The sequence below is a fragment of the Acinonyx jubatus genome, chromosome E3 (assembly GCF_027475565.1).
Source record: "Acinonyx jubatus isolate Ajub_Pintada_27869175 chromosome E3, VMU_Ajub_asm_v1.0, whole genome shotgun sequence".
In the NCBI taxonomy this organism is placed as follows: Eukaryota; Metazoa; Chordata; class Mammalia; order Carnivora; family Felidae; genus Acinonyx; species Acinonyx jubatus.
In genome coordinates, this window is record NC_069398.1 from 10,181,595 (window position 1) to 10,197,173 (window position 15,579).

The 15,579-nt window shown below is 38.8% G+C and overlaps 1 protein-coding gene across 7 annotated transcripts in view; it reads right to left on the reverse strand.

Annotated features, from left to right (window-relative positions):
- Positions 1-1,196: 1,196 nt before the first annotated feature.
- Positions 1,197-15,579, reverse strand: part of SMG1 (SMG1 nonsense mediated mRNA decay associated PI3K related kinase) — a 137,360-nt gene continuing 122,977 nt past the window's right edge. For 6 of the 7 annotated variants that reach the window (XM_053213536.1, XM_053213537.1, XM_053213538.1 and 3 more), the window contains 9 exons: positions 14,946-15,083; positions 13,153-13,305; positions 11,995-12,174; positions 10,867-11,094; positions 10,010-10,221; positions 9,743-9,849; positions 8,442-8,621; positions 8,256-8,362; positions 1,197-5,701 (listed from right to left, as the gene is read on the reverse strand). In XM_053213536.1, coding sequence (XP_053069511.1) covers positions 5,624-5,701; positions 8,256-8,362; positions 8,442-8,621; positions 9,743-9,849; positions 10,010-10,221; positions 10,867-11,094; positions 11,995-12,174; positions 13,153-13,305; positions 14,946-15,083 — 1,383 coding nt within the window. In that variant the 3' untranslated portion in view covers positions 1,197-5,623. The remainder of the gene's footprint in view (positions 5,702-8,255; positions 8,363-8,441; positions 8,622-9,742; positions 9,850-10,009; positions 10,222-10,866; positions 11,095-11,994; positions 12,175-13,152; positions 13,306-14,945; positions 15,084-15,579) is intronic. The other variant, XM_053213534.1, reaches the window with a different exon arrangement.

The following is a 15,579-nucleotide window of genomic DNA, read 5'->3' on the forward strand; positions in this document are numbered from 1 at the left end:
TGAATTTCGTGGAAGGGTGTGAATTACCACAAATCTTTGGGGTGGGAGAGGCGGGGGGAAGCATCTGGATGAGGTATAAATACTTGGGAGGAAGTAACCCTTTACAAAGGAAGGGGGACTCTTAAATATAAGTGCCACTTTGCGGAATGTTGGAGTGGGGATAGGTTTGTGGCTAAGATGAAGCCGGCTGATAGAGATCCCATTTGGGGAGATTTTAAGCTATGAAGTTTGAGAAGCAAGCCCTTGCCTACCTCTTCAAAAGGACATTAAAAGGTCCCTATCAGCAGCCACATAATTAGTGAATATATTTAGCACTGTGTGCAAAATCTTGATCTAGACACAGTAACATCTGCATCCAAAGGAGAAGCCACAGAATTATTATGCTTTAAAAATGACATTTCTACTCTGGGAAATCAGCCTCTGCTACAACATGCGTCTGATTCAGCCAAGTTCCCTATGTACAACTTCAACACCAGCTTGCGAAATTGAGGTAGGTGAAAAAAACGGAAGCAACTCCAACAGCACAGGTTGCCCCAGTCCCCAGTTACTTTTGTTACTCAAGGAATGAGATCCCAGAACTATTTGCAACTTCACAGCACGGAAGCCCTGCTGTTAAGGTCTTTCTGTAAACTTCCAATTGGCCTAATCATTAAAAAACACCTACCCTCAAGGGCTTTCTTTTGCCCTTTGTTTTTATACAACAAAAACAGGATGTGATCTTTTGAAAGGTGCCCAATGATGACACGGTTCACATAAATCCTCTTAAAATGAACTGGCAAGAACAAAATGCAATCTCATTTCCAGATATTAAAACAAGCCAGACATTTTCATTCTATTTTCCTACAGAGCTTTCATACCCCAGGGAATATACATATTAAAAATGTGCTATAGTTTTGTTTTTAAATACTGACAAGCTGATTATACCTTGATACTAGAACTTACCCACAGAAGTAAAATTTTAGCTGCTGCTCAAAAATATACTTTGACGATTAAAAAATTACTTTGAGGTCCACCCACCTGGCTCAGGTAGAGAATGTGACTCTTGACCTCAGGGTTAAATTCAAGCCCCACACTGGATATAGAGATTACTTAAAAACAATCTTAAAAAAAAACAAAAACAAAACCTCTAACCATTCTGAAAAAGTAAGCTTTCTGAAACTTACTTTAACCAATAAATCCAGAGCTTAAATGCTATGTCTTTCTTTAAGACTTTATTTTCTGAAAAACAGGTATTTCATACAATCTTTGCTGTGTTAATGCAAATATGCACAAAGTAGGCATGTATTTTTGTTTTCCAAAAGATGCATTATGAACATTTTCAGGAAGCTGGTGTGATTTATTCAACTTTTAATCTTAAATACAATCACAAAATTATATCCATCAGGAGGCATTACAACCTTTTGTACAGAGAAGCCACTTTATTTATACAATGTTACTAGGACAAGGAAGATTCATTTAAACTCAATTTGCTCTTATAAGGGTAAAGTAAATTAACAAATGAAGTATGATGTTGCCACTGACATTACAGGTGGAAATATAAGAGAAATTTAAAACAGGAAAATAACTGACACAACAACTTTAAACAGGAGCTGAAACTTGGACTGTCAGGCAAAGAAAAGAAAAAAAAAATCAGCCTGTTTTGAAAGAAAAACATTCTACAAGCCTGCATTTCCGGAGAACATGCAATTCCTTAAGTTTACCATCTTCAAAAATCAAACTAATTGTATGACATTTTTACATTAGCACAACAAACAGCTTTTCCCTAGTAAGCCCAATTTCCCGTAGAAAGCAAGGGACTCTAAGTGGTTCATGTTGTACAACTAACCCTTAACCTGTAAAGCTTCTCAATTGGAGTCCATTTGCCTTTTTGTAAATAAGGGATGGTGGTGATGTTACTCAGGCCTAAAAAGCAGGAAAAGTGCAACAAATCCTGAGGGGTTCATAATACAGGGGATTCCCCCTTCTGCAATGTTTGGAAAAATTTGTAACCCTAAGCTAGCTTTTCCCCACAGGAGGAAAATTTCTAATACAACCCATACATTGAAAACAAAATCTACCTTCTTTAAGTGACCCTTACATTACTATAGTCTACCTCCTTGATTGAAGGGGGGAAAGTCCTAGCTCTAAATTACATTTTACAAGCCCACGATGATAGAGCATGGAAGGTCACTGTTTTTCACATTCATCTAATCTTATGTAAAACAAAGGTATGTGCGCTAACAGTAAAGTATTTGCTGATTTTTGATGTATATGAATCGGTCTAACAGGCTAATTGTAGGTGCTTCCTTTCATATGAAAAGAATTAGGTAAAAGAAGAACCAGCCCCTTTGATTTTAGTACTGCCAAAACAAGTAAGCCCCCAGAATAATTACAAATATGTGGAGGATAATAGGCCAGGAAGACTTTTCAATTTAAAGTACTGCCTATAATACCCCAGATTTAAAAGGACCTAAGATTGCACATCAACTCTAATATTTTTGGCTGTACTTGCATTGCCCTGCTCGGCATTTTTTAATGGCTCTTTCCTTAAATTTCACACGTCAGAACAACCACAATTAAAAAACAAAAACAATGCAGAAGATACCAAACACGGACAGTATTAAGAAAAACTACACACTAAGCTTCATAGTGGCAAGTGTTAAGGGCAGAAGTTACGAAAGTTTTTCTTTGTATTACAAACCCTCACCCTGAACTTGGGGTTTGGGCTCTTAAAAAAAAAAAAAAATTAGGGAAGCAGATCAAGAGCTTGATTATCAGTTCACACAGAGAAATCTCACATATCTCAAAAACACTCACCACAAGTGCCAGACGCAAAAGAATCTTAATAATCCTAGTAAACTATGTTAACTCATGACCAGAGAGAATGAGATCCTGCGAGACACAGCGAAGAAAGACTAAACGAGAAATACACACAGCTCCGTAAACCACTAAGCCTCCACAGCTCTGTAGAGATATCAACTAAAATTCAGGCAATTTTAGAAAATCAAAGACAACAAAACACGACTTCAATTTCCAAGGGTACTTTGAATGGAAGAAGAGGTTGTAGGTTATTGTATACCCCCTGAATCTTGGAGAGAAAGGAAAAGAGAGGAGCAGATCCCTGGTTGTCCACAGGTATTCTGTATCAGCAAAGACGTGTGACTTCACAACTACCGCACTCTCAACTTTATCTTACAAAACAATCCCTCCAGTATTGCGCTGGCTTCTCAGTCTGCTCCATCACTAGGGCCTTTCATCACGGATTACATCTGCTGAGTTTGCTTCCAACGGTTCAAAAAGCCAAGGCTGCTTACAGAAAGACTTCCCAGACGAAGGCAAACTGTACAGATCAGGGTCTTATTGTGCAGAGTGCAGTAAAGAGCAAGCTTTGAAGTCATCGGTCACATCTGCCCCACAACCAAACATGTATGATGCCACACTATTTCTTCTCAGAGGGACCATTTTAAAATAAAAGCGATGGATAATTTATCAGAGGCACATGTTTCTGATATAAAGCTGTTTTGTTTTTGCTCGGATAAGGTGCCAGGTACCTCTGAAGCCTGAAATTCTCAGGCAATAAAACCCACCTATTTCCTTTACCTTCCTTACCTAAAAAAAAGCAATTTCTGTCGGGACAAACTAGTGTGACCTTGTTTTATCACTGTGATAAAAGTTTTTCCTTGTGACAACAAAGAATGTCGCCGGAAAGACTTTACTTTTGAGAGAGCAGAGGTAATCAGGTGATGGACGCGGCAGCTCCCACAGAGCCTTGAGGAAATAAAGCAGCGTGCAAAACACAATATGGCATCATTATTCCAGATAGGTTGTTTCGATTGTGAAAATAAGGTCCAAATGAATGAAGAAAATAAAATTTGATGCACTAGGTTCCTTAACTGGCTATTGGACACACGGGTATTTGAAAATACCACCTTGCTTGCAATACTTGCCTAAGTATTAAAAAAAGCACTGATCCTGAGATGCATTCTCTCACGGGTACCTAAGGATTATAGATTAAGGTGGCAATCAGAATACAGAAAAGGCCAGAGCTATGTGGAATTTTTCCTTAATACCCTTCAAGTTTGTCTGTGAAGACCGGCGACCAGAAATGATCACAGTCCTAATCTCTAAAATGCAGGAAAAATGTATTCAGTCAAGATTTTGTGTTGATACGTGATTTTAAGAATCCTATCCTAGTCTGTGTTTTATTGTGGATCAACAATTCAGCTTACAGTACTGAAATGCAACACTAAATTTAAGGAAACCTTGATCATGAATTCACAGCAAACTATTAAAATTGTGCAAAAAGTAAAGGACTTCACAGATTAATAACTGAACTTAATAAACGATGGCGGTGGTTCTCATTTGCTGATGTTTCATGTACATGTCCTAAAATGCCAGGTAAACCAAAGCACTTTTAATTTACACTTTGTAAATTAAAAGTATCAAATGAGAAAACTGAATTAAAAAACATTTCACTCTACCTCCACCAGAACATCACTTTATTGTTAATCTGTCATCAACAATGTAAAACTCTAATGGGTACTCTATCCTGGTTTTTAAAAAGGTAAAAGATTACATTGGATTAGCTACTTTCTATGAAAGAAACTACAGCAATCGCAGAAGAGGGAAAATTTGAATGACCTCCCAAAAATGCACACTATAAGCAAAGGGGAGCGTACATTAAATCAAATGTCTGTTAGATTCATTACTTTTGAATGCACAGTGACAATTCTGGAAACTGTACATGATAGAATCACAGAAATGACTTAAATAACCAGGATTACATTTTGTATGTGATCATCAGACCTTTAAACAATCCTTGAATTTTCCATGTTATCAGTGGTTTTGGAGAAATTCCTGTTTATCACTCCAAATAGGTTAACAGCATCGAGACGGAAGTATATGAAATGTAAGGATTGAAATAAAAGTAAAATTGAAAGATGGCTAATCTACTAGATCAGGTAAAAAGAGGATGGGTAGATGGTGTGGGGTTGGGGGAGGAGGACAGGACGATGGGTAGTTTTTTTTCCCTTCATTTCAGAAGTAAGTTCTTCCAATGTAGTGTATCTGTTACATAGCTCTCCATTTCCAGTCCATTTCTGAAATTCTTATCGCATAGCCTTTTTGTGCCTACTGGTCAACCCAACCAGTACTGTTGCCAAGCAACAAGTGTTACACGAGAATCTGAATGCATCAAATCTTCCTTGGCTGTGATTTCTTCGCGGCCCCAGTCTTCTCTGTTTCTGAGCGGGGTTTGTTTTTTCCTGGATTGTACACACAGGGTCAGGTGGAATGGAGTTCCAAATCACTCTGTGCTCCGCGGCATCCCGATTTCTTTCTGCAGCTAACCTCCTGACACGTTTGCAGCTGTTCTGTGGCAGAAAGACAATCTCCATGTTCAGGCGGTGAGCTTTCTTTCTTTCACCCTTGACCCTGGGGTTGCAGGCCATGGTGTTGGGCGTATCCCTGAGTGCAGCTGTCCTGCAGGATTCACTTCCTAGCGCCCGAGATTTCCTAGGTTTCCTCAGAGTAAGCCCCCAGTTGCATCACCACCGACTGTGGTGTGGCTTTGGATGCCTGAGGCTGAGTTGATTCTGGTGGATGTCTGACCTCGCTTAACCAGACTCATCTACTATCTTGCCATTCATACCCAGGCTGTCCAACCTTCATACAGCTGAGCCAAGTTATCTAGATTAGTTGCTTCCTTAATGACATAGTCAACCTGTAAAAGTAGGCAGGATAATATTTTAAACCATTTAAAACTTCAAAGGACATATATGAGTTCTAAGAATTGTTTAAAAGTAAGTTTCTAATCACCCAAATTAATTGCCCATAGGACATGTCATTGCTATGGTGGAGAGGTTAAGTAACCTGCGCTTCCCTCATAATCCCAGAGTTTACAAGAGGTGTGTCTTGGGAAAGTCAAAAATCCCTTTGAGGCTTGTCAATCCTTAGATGAAGAGAGCCCCCACTGACCCCACAGGTGCTCCTGGGGTTAAACCCATGAAGTCACTAGGTAAATGCTTAGGCAGCGTATAAGAAAGTGCCTGGCACATTCTGCAATACAGTTGGGTACTCAACAAACACCTTGATTCTGACTCAGCTAAATTTTCTTTTATAGTAAGAGATATAATTATCTCTGTATCCAGAGAATCCAGAGGATCCAATTGTATATTAAATGCTCAATATAGGGCTGCTGAATGATGACTTATACCAAAAGCCGTGCACAAAGATCTCTACACTTACCCCACTCCTCTAAGTCCCTTAACTCTCTTTCATATAAAAGTTAGTAACTATCAGAATAAAAAGCACAATAGCCAAAGATCCTTCAAACAAATGGACAGAGAGCGAAGATAGGCAGTCGCGAAAGTACACAAGCTATTAACCTACCAGAAAGCTTTGGAAGCAAAGATACCCCTCTGACTCAATATCGTCCATGGTTTTTTTAAGTTTATTTATTTTGAAAGAGAGAGTGAACATGTGTAGGGGGCGGGGGGATGAATCAATCCCAAGCAGGCTCCACACTGTCGGCACACAGCCCTACACAGGGCTCAAAACACAAATGGTGAGATCATGACCTCAGCCAAAACCAAGAATCGGACACTTAACCTAAGACTGAGCCACCCAGGCACCCCCTGTCCATGGATTTTTTTTTTTAACAAACTTGGTAATTCCTAAGGAAGTACCTCTTGACCAAGAAGAGTTTAAGTTTCTACACAGTGGTGCAGCAGCATTTAAAATAAAAAAAAACTTTTAGTGATGTTAAAACTGAATTGTGGATGTCAAAACATTGAAAACAGGGTAATCATAGTCTCAAATTTTCAACCCACAGAAGAAAAGGTACATTTGTAAAGGAGAATTCAGGAGAACACTACCATTGACCAAATGACCTAACTTAGTAACACAAAAGATGGCACACTGACCGGTATCCCTTAATGTAAAATTCTGAGAAAGACACATCAGCGACACAGCATTCCTGACAAAAATGTTGATTCTGAATTTAATTATGAGGAAAATATCAGACAAATAAAAAGTGAGGCACATTCTACAAAATGACTAGTCTGGACACATCAAAAAGGTCAATGTCATAAAAGAAAAAAAGGAAAAGAAAACGATCAGGAACTGTTCTAGACGTTGAAGACAACTAAAAAATAGAACAAGTATATGAAATGAAGATGAGCCTTGACTAGATCTTGTTGGGGCAGAGCAGGCGGTTCAAGAGAGAAGGGCTAAACAATAAAGGCCATCCGGGGATAATTGGAGAAATCCAAGTATGGACTGAATGTTAGGTAACAACCAATGTTAACATCAATGGTAAGTTTCCTGAGTTAATGTTTTGTCTAGGAGACATATATTGAAGTATTTATTAATTTTTTAATAATATATAATAATACCTAGTAACACTTCATGCCTAAATACTTCAATATATGGGGCAACTGGGTGGCTCAAGTTGGTTAAGCTTTCGACTCAGGTCATGATCTTGCGGTTCATGAGTTTGAGGCCCGCATCGGGCTCTGTGCTGACAGCTCAGAGCCTGGAGCCTGCTTCAGATTCTGTGTCTCCCTCTCTCTCTCTCTCTGCCCCTCCCCTGCTCGCATTCTCTCTTGCGCACACATGCTCTCAAAAATAAACATTAAGAAAATTAGTTTTTCAAAATAAACAGCTAGAGGGGAATTCATTCTCAAATATATAATTTTAGTAACACTAATGAGAAAATTTCAGAGTAATGACTTCAGACAAACTGACACCCCCAAACACTTTATAGATACTATTCCCGCACCCAAACATCACCCTTATTTCACTGGAAACCTTCAGATAGTTCTCTTTAAAATGCAGATTAACTGTGTTCTTGTGGAGGAGAGAGGGTCAAGTCACACTTCTAATTTCTGCTAAAAGAGGGACTGGGGAGAAAGGAACATGCTAACAGGGTAGTCAGAATAAAATGGTGAATGTTTGACAACTCCAGAGTTATGTTACTCAAAATCTTCGGAATCCCGAAAATAAATTCCAGTTCCTCATTTCTTGATGAACCTCCAAGAATATGGGTGAATTTATCTTTTAACCTGTACTGTTTCAGCAGCATGAAAATGTGTAGATCAAGTTTAAAAATGGTCACCTGGGGGCACCTGGCTGGCTCAGTCAGAAGAGCATGTGATTCCTGATCTTGAGGTCACAAGTTCGAGCCCCACATGGGGTGTAGAGATTACTTAAATAAAACTTTTAAAAAAATAATAAAAATAATTAAAGTAATAAATAAATAATTTTTCAAAGGTCACCTGTTCAGCAACTGACATCCTCCTATTTGGATCAACATCTCGGCCCTCTAGCTTGGCTTTCACTCTCTTCCACACACTCACTGCATACGAGTTTCTCTCTTGCACAGCTACAAAGCAACGGAAACACAGAAGTCAAACCACAACTTTGTACAAGTATCTAAGGCACCCTTATTCCTACTAACTTACCCTTCCCAGTTTTAGGGTCTCTGACAGCCTTTTTAGGACTACAAGCAACACTCTTGCCAGTTCCTGGAATGGTGCTTGGTGGAGTATCGGCTGATGTGGCAAGATTTTTCTGAATCAGCTTTCTAGCGTTCTGTGACATCACATCAGGCTGAGTCTTCTGGCCAGTGTTGCTCCGGACTGCTACAGGGAAAGAGTGGGTAGCTCAATTCACATGTAAACAGAAGATGGAGGGAGACAAAGAGCAGGGCAGGGCTCTCTCAACCATCAACTACACATATATAGCCACAAAGGTGAGTATGATTTTAGAACCTTAAAATCCTTATCCCTTCAAATAGATACTGTCCTCTGAAAAATATAGCCTAAAGAGCTAGACATTCAAAAACGAATTTGTACAGTGATGTTTGTTGTGGCACCAAAATACTAGAAACGTATGAACTGTCCAACAATATAAGGTTAATATGGTAAAGACACAGAATGGCATATTAAATTTGGGCATGAAGTCACTTGTTAAAAGATCATTTGGTGGCGAGGAAATTACCAATTTAATATTAAGTGGGAAAAGACAACAAAAATTGCATTCACAGAATGATCACAATTTGTGCATGTACTATGCATACGTAACTACAAGTATAACAACAAATATATTAATGGACTGACCTCTAATTGGAATGAAACTACAAATTTTTCTTTTTATAATTTCCCTGACAAGTATTTATTTTATATTCATGTGTTATTTTTTTTTAAGTTTATTTATTTGTGAAAGAGACAGCGTGAGCGGGGAGGGGCAGAGAGAGAGGAAGACAGAGATCTGAAGCAGGCTCTGTGCTGACAGCAGAGAGCCAAATACAAGGCTCAAACTCACGAACCGCAAGATTATGACCTGAGCTGAAGCAGGACGTTGAACTAACTGAGTCACCCTGGCGCCCCATTCATAAATTATCTGAAGAAGATTTAAACACAAGGTATTTTTACTCTCTCACAGAAGCACTTTTAAAGTTAAGCCAAAACTTAAAAGGGGGAGGGGAGCACCTGGGTGGCTCAGTTGGTTAAGCATCTGACTCTGGAAATCAGCTCAGGTCATCATCTCATGGTTTGTGGGATCAAGCCCCATGTCGGGCTCTGCGCTAACAGCAGGGAACCTGCTTGGGATTCTCTCTCTCCCTCCCCTCTGTCCCTCCCCCGCTCAATTGCGCTCGTGCTCTCTCTCTCAAAATAAACAAATAAACTTTAAAAATAAATTTAAAAAATAAGATTAGGAACAGATGAAGTTTCAGGTCTTTTCTGAAGTGGAAAAGTCATACCTGCAGCAAAGGATGGCTGGTAAGTAGCAGCTGACGTTGGACTCGAACATTCATTTGTTGCATCGGTGACTAAGGGTGATGCAAAACCCACTAAATTATTATAGATACTGAAATACAAAACAAAATGGCTTATTTATGAAATGCTTCACCAGGTAGCTACTTATAAATCTGAACAAAACTGAAAAAATTTAAATGAATTAAATAAGCAAAACTTACTCTACCAGATTTTTGCTTCCATTTGAAATCTAGGCCAGAAGGCATCCTTACCTCTGACTCTGTGTTTTCAGTTCTTTCAAGGTGGGAGTTATTTCCTGGAGCATTTCAACGTGTTCTTGACTTCGAACCTGACCCATAGCTTGGACTAATGTGAACAGCACCGTCTGAATGTTGTCTTGCCATGATTTGTATTCACCTAGGAACTGCCTGACACTGCTCTCATAAGGGACATCCTCACCGTCTGCCAGGGCAGCTTCTTCATCCTGGAATCAACATGTTAATGACTGACAGAAATGGTACTGGTCTCAATAGTAACTCATAAGACAGTCACATTTTGAATAACAAGTAATAAGTGTTTTTCGTTTAATTTGTTTACCATAATTAACTCCTTTTCTACAGGAATCTGGTTTCCAGTACAAAACAAAAAGTCAAAGTAAAAATAAATCCCCAAGTTAAATGATTCATTGTTTTGTAATGATGAAGTTATTTAGCTTTTTTGTGGGGCTGAGTTTCCTTACTATGGAAATTATGTAGGATACTGAAAGGAAGAGACAACATTTCATTCATTTTGGAGGTGAACGAGCTTAGGGATAAGGCTGGGGAGGAGGACGAGACATTGGAGATCTAAACACCTGGAGACTATATTCAAGTTTCAGCTTTGTTGTTAAGTTATAGGACTCTGGGTTAATCCATTTCTTTAACCCCCAGTTTCTCTGGGTGCAAAATCAGAATACGACTACCTGCTTTAGAAAAAAAAAAGTTGATAAAAACACAAATTAACTCCATTACAAATTGGAAGATGTGAACCAAGAAGTTGTTTTTGTTTATATTGTTATTTTCCCAAATACGACTACTTGTAATTTTATGAAAAGAGAGATCTGACTGGGTGTCACTCATATCAGTCTTACCTTGGCCATTGCTTTTAGGAGGTGTTTGACGTCTCCAAGTTGCCGGTTATGACCAGTGAGCACAGTTTTTATATTATCAACCAGATTCTGAATTGTTTCACAGACTGTTTCTATCTGTTGCTCTTTCTCTGTCTGAATTGCCCTCTGAGTAGACATATCCTGAGTCAGTTGTTTGTGTGCTGACAAAAGCCATTCAGAGCTGCCAATAGGATGTTCAAGACTGGTGTCCTAAACAGAATAAACATTTGATTTTAAGCATTAGATGGAATAAATAATGGAAGATTCTTTCCTTCATCATCACCATTAAAAGGTACTAGTAACTCAAAGTGACACAAACAAACTCATTTGCCAAGTCATGAACTAATGACCTATACAACAGTTTAAGAAATAGAAATAGTTTAAGATATAACAAATGTATCTAGAATAACAAAGATGATCCGAATCTAGAATGCTAAACCCAATGTAAATCATGCTTTCAAAGGCCATGAGAGCTTCCTAATTAAAGTCTTCTCATAAAATATAAACATCAAATGTATCAATTTGCTATTTTTGGACTTAGCCCTCCTGTCCAGCATTCACCTTCCACTAGCCCCCGTCTGCTACCGTATTTTCAGTACATTTAAGTCATTTGCTATACGTTGTATTTCTCTTCCCTCTGAAACTCCACAGAACTTCCAACTGTGGCTCTGAGAACCCTTTTCACTTTTTTTAATACAAATACATTAAAATAATTTTTTAATATTTTATTTATTTTTGACAAAGAGAAACAGGGAGACACAGAATGTGAAGTGGGCTCCAGGCTCTGAGCTGTCAGCACAGAACCTGACACAAGGCTTGAACTCACGAACTGTGAGATCAGGACCTGAGCTGAAGTTGGGACGCTTAACAGACTGAGCCACCCAGGCTCACTTTTTAATTCATTGTATTTATAATTAATAGGTTCCTTGGGCGCTAAGAGCAAGACTTAACCATTGTTATATTCCCTCATAACAACATCATAAATATAGTATACACACTGCATAAATGTAAACCGAGTGAATATATTAAATGGAGTTTGAGCACATGACACTGGCCTTATCATTTTCATCAACAAGTCTCTTTACCCCCACACCAAGATTCAAGACTCACCACTCTCTGTAATAAACGAAGCTCTAACTCAGAGACTGAACTGTTAAACTGTGATGCAAATGAACACATTTGCTGGCATCGTTTGATTAGTTCAAATAACGCAGCATCCAGGTTTAAGGCTTCTGCAGTTCTAGTTCGTAAACTTTCAAAATGAATGATATTGCTGCAGAGGAAAGTGACCTGTGAAGAGGCAAAAGAGGAATGGAACCACCACAATAAGGGGGGAATGCAATTTTAATTGACATGAAAAAATACTGCCTATTCATTTCCAGAATTCAGGACCAAACTGGTCCTGAAAATGGTATGAATGTTTGACTCTTCTGGGACAAAACAGAACTAAGCCTGAGAAAGGCTATGAATAAATGCACTTTTTTTTTGGTTGATGTTATTAGGTCTGAGATGGTTAAAAGCACCTAAGTACAATTGGGTAAAAGTATCTGCTGTACAACTGCTTTCACACAGAAAATTTATTCCGTAATAGAACTATCATCATATTCAGGGGCAGTTTATTTGTGCTATGTCCAAATTTCAATTTGGAATGTTGCCCTTCTGCTTCTCCTCTTGCCTCACCTTCACAATAAAGATCACAGAATACTAACTGGCTATTTGATGACATTACGTACAACTTTTAAGGTATGATAATACATTTGTGATTATGCAAATAGTTCTTTTAAGTACGTACTGAAACATGTCATTGATTTAGTCTAATTTTCTACCTGACTGGACATACCTAATAGTTTGTTTCCATTCTCCACCCCCCAAAGTAACAAACTTATTAATCCACAACCTCTGGCAGAATTCAAGATCATAAAGACATTTTATTGCCATGCTGAAAGAATAGTATCAAATCTTTGGGTCACCTAAGCTGCATAAAGAGAACCTTAGACAAATATGGAATTCAACTCCATATTTTCCAACAGAGGCTGAATCTACTTTATATTTAGCTGGGAGGCAGTAAAGGTCCAGGAAAATAACTGGCTGTGAGCTCAGCCTAAAGGATGGATGCCCTTCCCACCAAGGCCTACCAGGTCCCTCTTCCCAGTACTGTCAACTTGAGGGTGGGTTCTCAAGCTACCCCTAGTTATCCCACACGTAACTTCCAATCAGCTGTATCATCATGTAACTGAAAACAAAGATGGCACGCACGGGTCACAATACCTGGCTTGCTCTTTGGCTCTCTTTAAGGACAAGATTTCTCCTTTCGGCTATTGTTGCTTCAAAATCCTGCAGTACAGGTGCCAGTGCAGGGTTAGCACCGCCTGCCCACTTGAGTCGCTGTTCAATACTTGCTTCAAGTGCTGCTAGTTTCTCCTGTAAAAGCCAGCAGAATCTCAGTGAATATCTGACACTCTCCAATTCCTACTGGGCATTTTATATAAATACCAGGGAGATTCAAAAGAAGCACATGCATCATTCAGAAAACATTTTTAACAAACACCTTGTGGAATTAATCTCGATTTCACTTTGAACAGGTTCAACATGTCTGGGAAGAACTGGCTTTCAGTTTGTCTTAAAATTTTTCATTTTTAAATAAAGTAGTCTTTAAAATCAAACACCTGCTACATCCAATTCCTAATGCACTTTATGTGCTATCTGGAAGAAAATCCATTTATCGCTTGCAACAACATGGATTGAGCCACAGAGTATAATACTAAGTGAAATAAGTCAGAAAAAGACAAATATAAGGTTTCACTCATATATGGAATTTGAGAAACAAAACAAGTGAAGAAAAAGAGAGAGGGAGAGAGAGACAAACTAAGAAACAGACTCTTAACTATAGAGAACTGGTGGCTACGAGAGGGGAGGTCAGTGGGAAGAGGGGAGAAATGGGTGATGGGGACTGAAGAGTACCCTTATCATGATGGGCGCTGAGTAATGTAGCGCATTAGTGAATCACTATATTGTACACCTAAAACTAATGTAACACTGTACGGTAACCACCTAGAATTAAAATAGAAAGCTTAATTCAAAAAATCCATTTATACTTTTGGTTGTGAAAGATGAAAATCTAATTCTCAGAAACTCAGAAGCTTATGGAAGATAGTAAAAATGTATCCAGATTACCATGATAAAGAAGGTTTTATGTAACAAAATTATTTCACTATTTATTCACCACTTCAGGCAAAGGATTCCCATCCTTTGTCTTTCCTGCACTTCTCTCCCGTTCTTTCTCTCACACAAACACACCTTTCAAGTGAGAAAGGCTCTCCACAGTTGAAAACTAGGCCTAGTATGCTACAGAGAAAAGGTACTTCAATCTTCAAAGAAGTGAGCTCCAGAAAGTCTCGTTAAATATGTAAAAATTATAGAAGTGACTACACTTGATTTTGTACTCACATTAATTTATATAAAATGAACAGGAAGACATCAGTTACTACTACGTACATGATATAAGAATACACAATACAAAGATACGTATATAACCATAATCAAGAACTGTTTCTCTTATTTAAAAAAGGGAGGTGAGACTAAATATTAAGCAGAAATGACAAAGAAATACAGTCAATAATAAAAGGAAAACATGCTATTGCCTTTAAATACCTTTAATTATACAACAGGGATAAGAACTGCCTAAGTTTTTTAGGTCTGAACAGTAAGCCAGATGGAACTGCTTACGTACATTTCAGAAGACACATTTTTCTAATCTCCAGAGTTCCCTTAATGCACAAAGGCAGAGTGATCATCAAATCCATTAAAAACCTGAAATATTTAGTACGTCTCTATTCCTGGCTCAAAATACACAGCTTAGTAGCAGGAGTAGATGTGGTTACCTTGGAGGGTAAGCAAAAAAGATAAATCACGCGTAAAAGTGAAAAGTAGTGTGCCCCTGTAGCTCAGAAGCCAAGGACAGACGGGCAGATACACTGAACCACGGAGCACCGACACGTCACCACGGTGCAGGTGCTCTCTCAAAGTAAATGTGCTGCAAGTTAAGGTCTGACCGAACACACCTGAACTGTTGCAATTGAAGTTTCAATTTGGCTCAGAGTATGGAGTTTCTTTTTCATGCTGGTTAGGATGGCAGACCGAGGGGGAGGTGTGACTGACACGGCTTGTGGTCTATTGATAAGGAGGTCTTCATGCTGCCACTGTTCAAAGAAAAAGCAATGTAATAAAATCAGCAGGAAAAAAAACCTTTAGATAAAGAGATGGGAGGTATGAATTAGGACTGGGGGAAAGGAAAAAAAAACAAAAACAAAAACAGCTGCAGCAAAGCGAGGCAGGCAGAGAAGTGTAAGCGCAAAGTTACAAAATGATCACAACCAGGTGGAAAGTTTCCTAATGTAGAGAATGGCTGATAAATTTCTTCAATCAGTGAAATGCAACATCTAAGTAATAATTCTGAAGATATTTCCAAGTCTGTAAAAAAGTTTAGTATACAACCTCCCCCAAAAGACATCTCCAGTTAAGAGATCGGAATGGGTACTGGGGGGTGGGGAGGGGTTGTCCAGCATAAGGCTACAGAAGTGATTAAAAGAAATGATGGCAGGAGTCACAGAACAAAGACTTCTCCGGAGAAGAAAGGGGCAGGCAGTTGCTGACAGAGGGTCAAGCGCCTTCCATTTCAAGGGTGACCCCAGAAGG